At 40.5% G+C, this 14,720-nt stretch overlaps 1 protein-coding gene across 5 annotated transcripts in view; it reads left to right on the top strand.

Annotated features, from left to right (window-relative positions):
• BEGAIN (brain enriched guanylate kinase associated) overlaps positions 1–14,273 on the top strand; it is a 119,438-nt gene extending 105,165 nt beyond the window's left edge. For all 5 annotated transcript variants that reach the window (XM_072864515.1, XM_072864514.1, XM_072864513.1 and 2 more), the window contains 3 exons: positions 5,298–5,405; positions 8,874–8,957; positions 12,224–14,273. In XM_072864515.1, coding sequence (XP_072720616.1) covers positions 5,298–5,405; positions 8,874–8,957; positions 12,224–13,597 — 1,566 coding nt within the window. In that variant the 3' untranslated portion in view covers positions 13,598–14,273. The remainder of the gene's footprint in view (positions 1–5,297; positions 5,406–8,873; positions 8,958–12,223) is intronic.
• Positions 14,274–14,720: the final 447 nt, after the last annotated feature.

Here is a 14,720-nt window from a genome sequence, read left to right as displayed (position 1 = left end):
CACAGTAAAAGTGTTTCCTGATGTTCAGACGGCACCGCTTGTGTTTCAGTTTGTGCCCATTGCTTCTTATCCTGTCACTGAGCACCACTGAAAAGAGCCTGGCTCTTTGCATCCTGTCTTCTTTGCATCCTCCCTTCAGATATTTATACACATTGATGAGATCCCACCTGAGCCTTGTCTTGTCTAAACAGTCCCAGCTCTCTCAGCCTTTCCTCATAAAGGAATTGCTCCAATCCCTCGATCATCTTCCTGGCCATTTCGTGGACTCTCTCCAATATGTCCATATCCATCTTGTACTGAGGAGCCTGAATTGGACACAGTGCTCCAGGTGTGGCCACACCAGTGCTGAGTAGAGGGGAAGGATCACCTCCCTCGACTTGCTGGCAACACTTCTCCTAATGCAGCCCTGGTTGCCTTTGGCTTTCTTTGCAGCAAGGGCACATTGCTGGCTCATGTTCAACTTGATGTCCACCAGGACCTCCAGGTCCTTTTCTGCAAAGCTACTTTCCAGGTGGGTGGCCCCCAGCATACATTGGTGAATGGGGTTGTTCCTCCCCAGGACTTTGCATTTCCCCTTGTTGAACTTCATGAGGTCCCTGTCAGCCCATTTCTCCAGCCTGTCGAGGTCCCTCTGGATTGCAGCACAACCCTCTGATGTACGAGCCACTCATCCCAGTTTTGTGTCATCTGCAACTGCTCTGTTTTATCCTTCATAACATGATTTCAATGAGATTACAAAATACCGCCTTAAAATATAAAGACCTTGTTTTGAAAGTATACCCCCACAAGCACTTGTTTGCCAACTACAATCCACAGAACAACAGTAAATACATTGCAGTTGCTTAGTAGATACCTTACAGCACCTATTAATATTTGCAATGAAAAGATCATCACTGGTGCTCTGTGAGAAAAGTACTGAGTTAACAGTGTTACACTGGGAATTTCTCCTGTGGAAGTGCTGTCTTCCTCCTGGACAAGCACAGTAGTAAAGAAAAAAGGGAACAAAGTTCTGCCTGCATTCCACATCCAAAAACATCGCAGTAAACCTCTGTCCAGGTATTCAGGATGGGATACCAGTGTCACTTTGGCGGCGTTTGTAACAGAACAAGTCTCTCTCTCTCTTTCTGTCTGTCATTCAAGCATGACTTTTTAAGAGGTATTTCCAAAGGAATGCTGCTGGCCACTAATACCTTGATGGTCACTACTATCATTATATTATTTTCACGATAGCATTGAAATGCTGTCCATTGTAATGTTCCTTATAGGAACACCAAGAACAGATTTACTTTGCCATGTTTGAAAGGGCTGACATTTCTACAGACCAGCACTGCTCATTTGCAAAATCGAGACTGATTTTAAAAGGTCTATACACATCTCAAAGCCCCTGCAGGACAGCAGAGACGACAGTAAGCAGCCTAGCCTTGACTAATAGGCTGACACTGCTTTATGGTAGGACACTCTCCAGCTGCTGGAAAGCATTGAAGGGAGTCTGAACATTACGAGAGAGACAGCCAACTTTTAGGCTGCTCCATTTCTGCTGAAGGACTAGAGTAGGAACCTTTGTGGATCCACTAATATGCAAGAAAAGCAGATCTTTTCATCCAGCTTTTGTTACTTTCCAAAATACACTTATCTATTAATCATTTCATGCTGTATTAACCTACCAAAACTCTTTTCACCCCAGTTATACCACAGATAACAGATGCAGGGACTAGATGATACCAGACACTTTTGAAAGTGACACCTTATATTTTTATAGATCTGTAAATATATGAGGGATGTTGTCACTGTGGTAGATACAAATTATAAGAAAAACAAGGTTCAAGACAGAGGTGATATCTTTTATTATATCATTTGATCCCTTTGTGAAGAGCAGATACCCAATTCCTTCATCAGATCTGAGAAGGAAGCAGTGAAGCTCATGCTAAATCCAGGCTAGGAGCAAGGGCTCCGAGCACTTGGTTCCCCCAAAACTAATACCAGCGCTGTGCACTGCTGGAGTCACCCAGCAGTACAAATTTGATCTGACTCAGTCGTGGGCGCATGATTGCAGTTCTCTTGCATTAGTCAGACACTACAGATCTGTATTCTTTTATGCTGGCTCTATGCTGGTGAAGGAGGCAGGGGCAAGATGCACTGAGCTGACTCAACAAAGATTTCTGAACAAAGATCCAACAGAAGCTCAGCCCGTTGCAGCCTATAGCTATGGCTTTTTGGAGTGGACTTCAGGAGCCCTGAGCCCAGCTGTAAGCTATTGGCACATCAATAACACTATTAACTTAATCTGTCTCTGAGTTTTGAGAGATAGGTTGTTAGCACCTGCAGAGCAGAAAGCAGTGCCAAAAGGAGAGAGGAGAGGTCACCAGCCTTATGGAAGAGCAGGAGGACCAAGCTTCTAAAAGCTACCAGAAATAGAGGGATCTGCCAAAAGAGGTTATAAGTAAAATAAGCATTTCTATTTGTAACTTACAATCATAGCATTGATAGTATGATTCCTGTCCTCCTTTCATCCCTCTCTGACATCTATACCTGATGCTGAAAATATGATTGTCCAACTGCAACTGGAGAGCTCAATGTTGCAGTCCCCAGTAACCAGCAATCCTTTTAATGCAGTGATCCAGCACTACCGTACCATCTCCTCCAGCTGCACCATTTTCCCCAAGGTGGTGTCAGGATTAAGCCTCTGTCCTCTTGTTGCCACCACTGGACTACAATAACATCTGGCTGAAGCCCTGAACTTTCAAAGATGGACACACAGTATGTGGTCAATATGACAAAGCCTTTCAGGGTCCTGTCCACTATCAGGTTACCTCATTTTGCCACAGGGAGACAGACTCTTTGCTCATGTCAACAACACTGATTTCAAGAGAAAGAAGCGAACATATACTGGTGGAGAGGACTGGGGCTGGCCTTTCTTTCTCATTCCCCCTCCTCCACAGCACTGCTGAGATGTTTATTACTTTGGTGTCTATCTGCTGACCTGTACAGTATAAATTTGGACTGAGGTGAATTTTACAGTTCAACAAATATAAAATATTTTTTAAAGTTACACTTGGTGAGATACAAAGTCTGGAAAACATCAGTCCAAAAGTTATCATAACTGAAATAAAATGAAACCATAATTCAGTCAGATTCAGCTTTACTCAATGCAATGGAAAGTACTGCTTCCAAAGCCTGAGTCTGCTGCCCTTTTATGAGTTTCTCTCTGCTGAAGACTATAAATCCTTGATCAGATGACCTTTCCTGAACTGTAAAATATATTGAGTCAACTTCAATTTGGTTAGGCAACACTTACTGAAATCAGACTTAGAGCAAAAGGGGGTCCTACAAATCAGCTGCCCTAGCATTGACAACTTGTCATACAAAGATTGATAAAATCTTCAATACAAACAGTTATTTGGAAGATTAAGTCTGTACTCAGTGGACCTGGATCCTTCAAAAGCATGAAATGACTTGGAAAATTGAGGGGACACATTTTTTCCAGGTACTTAGGTAGTCACTTGTCTATCTCATTACGTAGCTAAATACCTTTGAAAATGTAATCTTCAGTCATACCCTCAAAGGAGACAGATTTCTAGAGGTGCACAAATGTCCAGGAGGTTTACAAAGTGTCTAGTTGTTTAGTCCACAATAAAATCGATGAGAGTCAAGGGCCTCATATAAAACCACGTTGATCTGCCTAACTAAAAAACACAGCCCATAAGATCATGTGTCTCGTTAAAATCAGTGAGGTTGGAGCTCTTGCAAGCTCTCAAAGCTACGCTTTGTCTTTCCATGATGTAGTCCCCAGGCAGCTAGCAGGAGCACTTGATCAATGGGAACGAGGACAGGAGAGGTGTCAAGCCTGAACCAGCCTCCAGGCACAGCTGGGCTCTCAGGACAGAGATCTTGCAACAGTGGGGAACAAGTGGTCCCCAGAAAAGCTGACATTGAAACAGACCAGTCCAGACCTTCACAAAGACACTTCAATCATATCTGCGCTGTTTAAAGCAAGCCATGGGTTTGCCTAGACCATGTGAGGTGTTTTTCTTTAAATAGCAAGTTAGGATGAGAGTTGCCACTTCCACTTTAATCACCCTTCTTTAATATAGCCTGGTGCTTTGCAGCTGGATAATTAACCTTGATATTCATTCAGATTTCAAAACACAAAACTCCCATTGCTGTCAATTAGCTGACAGTGTCAAGTGTGAGTTGATGGAAGATTTTTGTGTGACTCTGGCAATATGGCATTTGGGAAATTTCAGTAGCTAATACAATCATCCTGCTGCAGAAAGTCCTTCACAAATTACTCTAACAATTTTAGAATGGGAAGTGATATTGTGAATTTGTCACTGGATGGAGTTCACTAAATAAAACAGGCGTACATTAAAGTTTACCCTACTTTCTGTTCTTATTGCAACTCTGCTTTCTAAAAGATCCCTCCAGATAACTGGCAAACCTTCTTGTTATCATGGTCTTTCACAGCTCTGAGCGCAAGGAAGATGCCTTGATCTCAGCTAGAGCATTCAGAATCTACCTTACTTTTTAATACTAACGTAAGGCTGGAGGCAGGGTTATAAATGATTGCTACAAAATAATTTTTTATACATGAGGTGGCACAATAAACACTGTATTACGAAAATGGGACACAGTATGGGAAGGGCCAGTGGCACTTTACTTTTCCCGCTGATTTCTTTGCATTTATAATAACGAGCTACAGCCTACTGGTAACAAGATTAAATTACTGGGCACCAAGAAGTTTGAATCAGACTATTTTCCTGTTATCCCACAGTGGGTCACATTATGCTAATGAGGGTTAACCCCACGATCAGGCAAAAATTCATCTTGAGAACTGAACCTTGTTCAGGGATTTTAAAGCAGCCAGCGCAGTCAACAGCTAAAAAGAAATTGGCTCAAACACAGCTACTTTCCTTTCTAAATATTGTTCTTCCTCCTTGATGAGAATGGGCGCTCTCGATGTAAGTGAGTGAAACATTCTTGTAGCAAAAGCCAAGAGCAGCCCAAGTCCCTTCCAGGTTAGAAACCCTGCCTTGTGATGAAAGGAATAGCTGGTGCTCAATCGAATGCACAGGCTAGCTAGAGCCTTTTGTGAAGGCTCCTAATGTGAGCTCAATTTGACCTCCATATGTTCAAAGTATATTGCCTCATCTGCTGAGTGAAAATAGCAAAAATTAGAAAAAAAAATATATTGGTCTGTTGTGCCTTTCCCTGGGTTTGAGAATGACATCAACCTTTCGGCCTTTTTCTGAAATATTCTGACAGTAGAAAAAATACTGACTACTCCATTTTCTACACAGGGTCAACATTACGAAGAGGAAAAACGGGCATTGAGCCATGAAATAATTGCACTCAATAATCACTTAATAGAGGCCAAGGTGACAATAGATAAGTTGTCAGAAGACAATGTAAGTATTTAATTATGGATACATCTTGAGATTATATTCAGAAATAAATTACGCCATGCACTTCCCATGGAATTACAGAATAATTTCTTATTGTTTACATAAAATGTAACTTGTCACCTCAACAGTTAAAATTCATGTTTGATATTCTCATCATTTTGTAAATTCAGCTCTCCTTAAGCTATGGGGTTGCGGTGAGATTTTTCATTGATATTTTTTCCTTATGTTTAACCTAAAACTGATTAAAAAATATTCTAAGAAATGGCAATATTCCCACATTGATTTTGCCATGAGTTTCAGTCTAGTACAGCAAACTTGTGGAAGCATGTATGGAGTGAGGATTCATCATAAGAATTTTAGGCACAGTGTAGAGCCCTAAATTTCCTGCAGTTCCTCTGATCTTTCAGTCTTTTCTCACTGAAATGGGATACCCAGCACAAGCGAGCTCTGCTAGCAGAAGGTAGGATTGACCCAACCTGGTTGCTCAGACCATTGCAGGGAGTGGGAGCCAGGTTTTCCCCAGCTGTGGTTCATATGTAACAATTTACCTATCTCTGGGTGGAATGAAACAGGGAACATCTCTGGCGATTGTCACCCTGCATCTCATTAAACACTGCTGAAAACTGGCATGCATACTGCACCCCCTGAAATCCTTCCAGGGACAAACCTAAAAAGACAGCAAAGAAAGGAAGATTGCAGGCATTTAGTTCATTATTGTGCCATTCCTTAGACATTTAATAAAAAATTCATCTGCAGAAGACATGTTTCTGTTAGCACTTATTTTTCAGCATCTTACATTCGGTCTTCCCATATTTCATATGAACTCTTAACCATAGCAGGGAGCATTTGATCCCATTAATATGCCTGTTGATGTGAATTGTGCTTATGCGATTAATAACTTTCCAACGGAAACAAAGAGTTCACAGTCTGACCCTTTACTTTTATAGAAATTGTGATGAAACAACAGTTACTTCATAACTCTAATAGCTGTAACTAACAGAACGTGGTAAATGCAATGGGCTACATTTATGTTTTAGAGGCGCAGGTATACATCCAGACTAATTCAGCTGAAACCAGCGGTTATTTCAGATTTAAAATAGAGGGAGAAAAAAAATTGTAAAACTCTCCCAATAAGTATGCATGCGTTTACACTACTTCATGGAGTCAGGTTTGAGCCCACATTTGAAGAAGTGTTTTCAATATTCATGGTTTTTAAAAGGCAGCTTAGACTGGACTGGAGTACTGAGTGCTCTTCTTCCAAGAATTATTCTGAACTACTCTGAACATTAGAGTATGGTCCAGAAGCCTCAAATAACTTCTTCGTACTTGAGGTCGATTCACAGACCAAATTCTCCCCTTAGTTATATAGCATCACTAGTGAAATTAAAGGTTAAATTCCAAATTTTAAAATAAAGAACTATTAAACAAACCAATAATATTATAACTAATAAGTAGAGACAGTGTTAAACTGAAGAATCCTACATGGGGAGAACATGTTTTTGTCTTGGCAATATTTCTTCCTTCAATTATATTTCCCCTTACTCTTCTGATAGATATGCAGAGTGATGCTTTTGATGTAAAAACATGTTTTAGACTAGGAGAAACACTTTTAGCATTAATTGCAGATTATTGTTCTAGTTGCCACAGATGTGGCTAGTTTCCATTCAGATAAACATTAAAGGACAGAAAGTCACTCCAGTCGCATGGCGTGTCCCAGCATGTTGAGAACAAAGTACACGTGGCACATTTAACTCACATGTAATTTTTCTGCAGTAATTTTTAAAGCTGCTAAAAATAAAGTGTCAGAAATGCTTTTTGTACTCTCCATGACAACCGCTTCACAGAAACAGAGGCACACAACTTTTGAAGAAAGAATTAGATTTTGGAGTGATTTCATTTTTGTATGCCTAGTAATGCCACATGGGACTCGGAGTACTTGTCCGTGCTATACATTGTGCAGCAATATATTGTGCGTTTAATGTGCATGTAACATGTCAGAATCACATGCACATGCATGTGATTTTGCTTCTAAATTGGATCCTTGGATTCCTACTGTTTGCATCTCTTTTCAGGATTAAAAATAGTGTTAACTAATATAAAATTTAAGACCTACATAAATTAATGTATCTCCCAGTACATTTAAGGCAGAAATGGCATGTATAAAAGCTCAGACAGACACAAAAAACCCCCACAAACCAAGAGTATCTAAAGGCCTTTGAATATGAGGATATAATGAGATAATGATCATAGGAAAACTACATTTACTACCTCCATGCCTCACAGACTCCCAGGAACATCTTGTTGCACCTGTTGTTACAAAATACCTTTAAAATGGTATTTCAAAACAGAGGGAACTTCCCCCTTCCCTTTTCATAGAAAATTTCTTTATCAGTTTCTAAAAGAACAAGTAGAACAGTAAAAATCTGCATGCAATAAAATTGTAACATTAGGACCAGAGAAAATTCAAATCATTTCAGTATTCAACACCTTTTCTCTATAAACATTTTCTAATTTTTACAGGTTAACACAGCCTAGTGTCCATAGTACCTTTATGCTCTATCTCATCTATGCCCACCTATAAAGTCAACTTCTGAAGCCAACTTTGTTTTTAATGGCACCTAGATCAGGAGAAGCAACATACAACTCTTACCTCCAGGGACCCAAAGATATTGGTTGAAGGATACAGTTACAGTCATGTGTGCTAAATTAAATTTAGATGAAGGGCAAATCTATGGACTGAATTTTCCCATTAAATAGGCTGTGGAAGCCGTTCGATACAAAAATAGTGTAAGCGGCTTGTTTAAGTTATCTTTTTCCCTATGTGGAATTCTCATGGTAATTTCTTACCCAGCAAAAATATCCTGTTCTGCAGCATCAAACATTTGCAGTGGGATTTAATATATTTGTAGAGCTGCATTCTGCAAGATATGAAAGGAGCCAGGAACCAAGAAGAAAATTTCATAAGGAGACAAAAGCCTTCTTTTTAAAAAACAATACAATGTATATTTCTGCAATGAATTTCTCCCACAGTCTCATAAGATTATTTAAGCATTTTCTAAAGTAGTATCTTAGTGCTGATTTGGATAATACTCAGTAAAAATTGTTTGTTCTTAAATTTTCTTTTTGCTTAAAAGATCGTGTTTATTTTAGCCTTCATAGTGCCATGCATGTTAACAGTATAAAGTCCAGTTCCTAACGGTAAGTATTCATCTTTTGAAATGCAGATTACTGTTCTGTAGTAACAGTTCTCAAAATTTTCTTTTTAGTAATTTTATCAGCCCTCACAGAGCAAAAGGGCAAGCATCTCAGGATCATGCAAGAAACATGGAATCTTAATGTATTTAAAAGTTAATGTATGCTCCAAATTTCCCCAAAGTCAATTTTTAAAAGATTGCTCAGGCATGGCAGAAAGGCTGAAAGCCGCAAGCTATTTGCAAACTTTAAAAAACAGGCTATTTTTTGTTTTTCTAGGAGCTCTATAGGAAGGACTGCAATTTAGCTGCTCAGTTGCTCCAGTGCAGCAAGAATTACGACAGGGCACATAAGCTTTCTGAGGTAACGTGACCGAACTTGGTGAATATTCAAAGAAACAAATATTTTATGGAAAACAGGTTATTTTACATGTATCAATTGCAGAACTTGTTTGCCCTTAAGGCTTTGATCCCCCCCCCGCCCCTTTAAGCAACAGGAGGGCTTGCGCACCTGCTGGTACTCTGTGCAGCCGAGGGAGGTGCTGACAAAATCACAGCCTACGATGGAGCTTGGAGGTACTCTCTTCCCCAAAACCTCTGCTCTCCGGTAGGATGGGCCTGCGCTGTTCACAGGAAAAATAAAGGTTTTAGCAAAATCTAAGTGCTGAGAACCCTAGACTGCAAAATGCTGGGAGGGAACGGGGGAGGGGGAGAGCAGGGAAACGACAAGCTGCAGGCATCAGAGATTCTGATATAATCAATTTTCCTCCTGAAGCTATTTTCCAGTCCAGCTAATTTCTAAACCTGAATTTTAAAATGGACTGGCAGAACAAATATCTTTTTCTAAAGCACCCAGAGCACTGAATGATTGGTTTCCAAGGTGTAAACTTCAATTAATACTCCTCGCTCCCAAGGAAACTAGGCCTGAGAAACAGACTCCTTAAAGGGGAGGCAAATATTATCTTAGTGGACAAGACTGTCTTTAGGGATGCAGGCCCTACACAAAGCAATAGCACCTTCCTCATGTGTATTGCTTCGGTGAAGGTCACGGAGAAAAGCCTTCCCTTCATCGATCCCATCAGGTTAATGTCCCCCCAGATGGTCTCTTTTGTGCAATTCTGCAGTGGCATAATGCAAAATTGAATGTGGAATGTATAAACCATTTCTAAGCCAGTAGACTGCTTCAGAGCACTAAATGACCCTGGTAAATAGCGGTAGAGCAAGACTCTTGTGTCAAATCAGCAATGATTTTCTAGAACTGAGACAGAACTTCCAAATTAACCATTATCCTGGTCCTGTTATTTTTTCCTAGTAACTGACTTCCCTTAGCAATTCATATCCAGGAGTTATCATGACATTACTCACACTTGAAATCACCCTACCTGTTAGCAAGAATTAGGACCTTGAAAGTACTTAGTGGTTCACTTGCAGAAAACTGTCACAAATGTGGGATCTCAGATCTCCCCACAATTTCCCAGGCTGTCATACACTCAATTAAATAGGCAAAGTCTCCACTCGTAAGTCCAAGTATTTATTAATTGAGCAAGTGTGAATGTGCTGTCACAGCCAATAAATTCCTTACAAATGCAAATATTGCCTGACAAAGTATTGTATATTATCCAGAGGCCTAAACTATACTACAATATAATAATGTGACAGCAATATCATTTTAGTAATTCCAGTTTCCAGTGCAATGCCGAGAAAATAATGTTCTTTTTCTTAATGCATTTCATAATCTAAATAATGTATATAAAATAGATCAAACAATGGTGTTACAGGATACTAAAATAATAGCTGCCCCATACAGCAGTTTCACATTAAATGAACTGTATTTCTTTTCCTCATTTCTGTGGCAATTTACAGCAGCCCTATTTTACAACCTTTTTATTCAATCTTTGTTGCATCTGTACTTACTATGACTAATATTGCTGTCTGCCAGCAGACTGGCAATATCATACTCTTTATTTCCAATGGAAGACATATGAGCTAATTAACAACATAATGATTAATCCAAAATATCCTGGAAGGTCTGTTGGTTGAAAAAACACTCATCCTACTCCACATTAACAAGAATGCCATTTCACAACATGCCATATTTTGAATACATTGAGTTTTGGGGATTAAACCAACTTTAAAAACTTCCCAGTGAAGCTAAAAGAGGAGTTCCATATCTTATATGATGTGAGATCATTACAAGGAGCAGGCACCTTAAATTTCTCTTGCCTAAAATAGAAGGAGGGGGGGAAACGGACCTCTTCAGTATTTGTAGGATTCTCTGCTCTAGCGAAACAAAGTTAAGGAGGGAGTGCAATCATTAGGGCTATAAGGCTAACCACTGATTATGTGGTAAAGAGGAACTTGATTTCTAGTTATAAAAAGAAAGTGCTGAGTAAATCAGAGTTCAGCCAAGCATTCAGGGGCATTCTTAAGTGGTGTAAATCAGCATGGATATCAAAGGAGCTATCACAGTCACAAACTCAAAACTTAGTCTGAACATGAGTTCTTTTGATTTCCAGTAAGAAATACTGAGAGACAACCATCATGCAGCACTCTCATATCCCTGTCTGATCATTGATAGAGATCTGAAATGAGCAATGCAGATAAAACCTGACTGGCAAGCATGCTTGGTGATATCTGCATAGGCATTACCTACCAGACTTTTGAGCCGCACCAAGGAATGCGGGCTCTCAGTCTCTTCTGGTCCACATGATAGAATGGCAGGTGGAACCACCATCCACAGAGCTGATCCTGACTTCTCCAAAAACTATATGATCTCTGATGCATAACAGACATATTGATTAATTCTGACCAGTCTGTCACAGGAATCATAATGTAAATTCAGGTCTTAGCTTTTATTTCTGCCAGTGTAGTAAGAAACTAGAAAAGTAGTCAGGTAGCAGCTGCTGGAAGAGGGGAGCATGTTGAGGCTTATATGGACGGTTGGTCTGACAAGCGGTGTCCGAGTGCTGGGGCAGGGTAGCCGGTTTGATTGGCTTCTTCCCAGCACAGAAACACTCCTGTCATAGCAGCCAGTACCATTACTTTAAGTGTCAGTGAAACTTTCCTGCCTCTCCAAACAGCATTGTTTATCAAATGCAATGCTGAAGGGCAGGAGCCAGTTTGGCACTGAGTTGGAGGCAAGATGAGCTCAAAGAAAGGCAAAAGAATAGAATAGATCTGATCTCTTCCTCCTCTTTCCTCACCCCAGCAGAGACCTCCACACCCCCCTACTCCAACTGCAAATCATACCCATGCACGCAGTCTGGAAAGTGTTGCTGCAGGCTGTAATTTCCTACCTGCCTTTTTAAGATAGTTATTTACTACATTCTTTACATCATTCCTATCCAACCTGAATTAACTTGGAAGGAAACATTTCAGTTTCACAGTGTTTTCCATGAGGGGAAGCAGATTAAGATTTCCAAATGTTAATAAACAAAAGTCATTTGATTATGTTTGTTTTCAGAAATGCACAAAGATTGTGGCCATCACATTAGTCAAAGAACCTTATACAGTGAGCCATGCAGTGTCATAAACAGCACTCATCTATGAATGTTGTATAAGCCCAAGCAGACACCAGTATTGACGTGCACCCTTTTCTCCTGTCCCCTTTGCCATCTCTTTATGTTACAGTTGCCATCTGACTTTCAGGAAAGAGTCAGCATCCATCTGGAAAAACATGGGTGCAGCCTTTCTGTCCCCTTGTGCCACACATCTTACGCTGATACCATACCCACTTGCGTCATTGCCAAAGTACTGGAAAAACCAGATCCAAACAGCTTGTCTTCACACTTGTCAAGCCCATCTACGAGGGATCTCAATTTTCAGGACTCTGCTGGAAAACTCGGACAAAGGCCCCAGTACAAGTCGGACATCTACTGCAGCGACACCGCCCTTTACTGCCCTGAGGAGAGGAGGAGGGAGAGAAGGCAGAGTGTGGACACCCAAGTGAAAGACGTGGGGTTCCTGCGATCCCAGAACTCCACGGACAGCACCGTTGAAGAAGACGGTTTCCATTCCAGCTTCTCTCATGAAGCCTTCCCAGAGTACATTACCTCTCTGCCGACCTCCAGCTCCTATTCCAGCTTCAGCGTCACATCTGAGGAGAAAGAGAGCGCCCAAGCCAACACTCTGACAGCCTCTCAGCAAGCGATCTACATGAGCAACCGAGATGAACTGTTCGAAAGAAAGTCACCTGCAGGTTATGAGCATCAGGGAAGTCCTAGGTTTGCCAAGCCCAAACCCGCGCAGCACATGGAGCTTGCTGATGACAACGAGAACTCGCCCACTTTTACTAGGAGTCTGCCTCCTTATGCAAACGAACCTTTTCATTTCTCAGCCATAACACCACAGCAGGCTTTAGCAAATCAGAAAATGAGGAACGAGTGCAGGAGCACCCACCTTTCTGAAGAAGACTTGCCTGGGCGATGGAGGCAATTGAGCGTGGAGGACATCGGTGCCTACTCTTACAGGAACACTGGCAGGCTGTCGCCCTGTAGCTTTTCAGAGCAGTACTACAGCAGCCCTATTAAGAAGGGAGACAGTCGAACAAGCCCCATCTATGCTAGTTACAAAGCAGATAGCTGCTCAGAGGGAGACGATATCTGTCAAAGCAGACTTGTGGATTCTTGTTTCCTGAGAACAGACAGTGGCCTGAATATTGACATCAGCACTAGCTGTAAACAGGACAAATTGCCCACTTACAAAACAAAAGAATCAAGAGACCAAAAAAATGAAAGGATCACCGTCCAGTTATGCAGTAGCAAAAACATTGAAAATAGCCCAGTATTGAAAAGAGAATACGTGGACGTGAGCCCCAACAGCTCAGCAGAGTCCCTCAATCAGAGTTCAGTGGAGGCTTCAGAAATCCACCAGTCTTCCATGGAGCAAGGAAGCCATTCGGGTATTCACAGCAAACAGCAGCAGTTTCAACGGACTGGGAGTACTGGTTTGAGTCGGAAGGACAGCCTTACAAAAGCACAATTATACGGAACCCTTCTGAACTAGGCATCTTCCAAAACGGCAATAAGACAACAAACAAAAGGAAGGAAACAGCATTTGATACTTCTAGTGAACAATAAGGTTCTAAGAAACAGGATTATTATAAAATATATATTCATAATGGTACTATATGTTTAAAACAAAATCTCTTCAAAAATGTTATACAGCACTTTTCACTTAACATCCTTTCCACATGGGAGAACGTCCCCTCCCCTCTTTTATAAACCTGAAATATTTTTATAAACAAAATGGTATTTATTAGACTATCCTAAGCTATTTGAGCAGAATTCTTTTCCCTTCAAGCAGGTTTCTTATTTATTTTTGTGCATGAGGCCATCTGTGCCTAAACTCTTGGAGGAAAAGGGTAAAGTCATGACGGCGGTGATAAAAAATAAATCCACCTGATAAAATACCATAAAATGTCATGTGAAAACAAAACAAACAAGAATGGTGAATTTGAAGAAGTATATTTTTTAACAAGAATGGAATTGTATCTTAAGTTATTTCATACAAATGTATTTATGAGTGACTAATGTATGCACAAAGTGATACTAATATTTTGTTCTTTTAATCCACTGTGTTTCTGCTTTCCTATTTTTCCTTGTATACTACCTCAAAAGTAATTGAGGGTTTCTTTGTCACATTTTCTGTAGGCTTGCATTTATATTGTCTAAAATGCATGCAGTGTCATAATTAATACTGTATTTTGCATTACTTAATAAAAGACACCAGTGGAGATACTTTGGGTTTTTTTTTTCCTTCATTAAAACATACCCTGGACAATAAAACATGGGATTGCTTTGGGTGGCATCAGTCCAGCAAAAGTTAATGAGTAAAGCTCCTGGTTTAGATTGCTTTCTAAAGGAGTCTCTCTTTCTCTGTAAGCTCCAGAGCACTGGTTCTCAGTCCACGGCCCCTGGGTGTGGAAGGATAGTTTCTCATCAGCCTGTGAAAAGTAAACAAGGAAAACAAACTGTTTATCAACAGGCTTGAATTCACTAGGCAGGGCTCTGCACACTGGAAAGAAAATTAAAAACTACTTGAAAACTTGTGACTTAAGCTCCTCCTCCATTACACACATACTTGACACAATCTTTTAGGTCTTTAGAACTGTTACCTTCCACAGTTG

Source organism: Ciconia boyciana, chromosome 6 (genome assembly GCF_034638445.1).
Source record: "Ciconia boyciana chromosome 6, ASM3463844v1, whole genome shotgun sequence".
NCBI classification, from domain to species: Eukaryota; Metazoa; Chordata; class Aves; order Ciconiiformes; family Ciconiidae; genus Ciconia; species Ciconia boyciana.
This window is presented reverse-complemented; position numbering and strand designations above follow the sequence as displayed.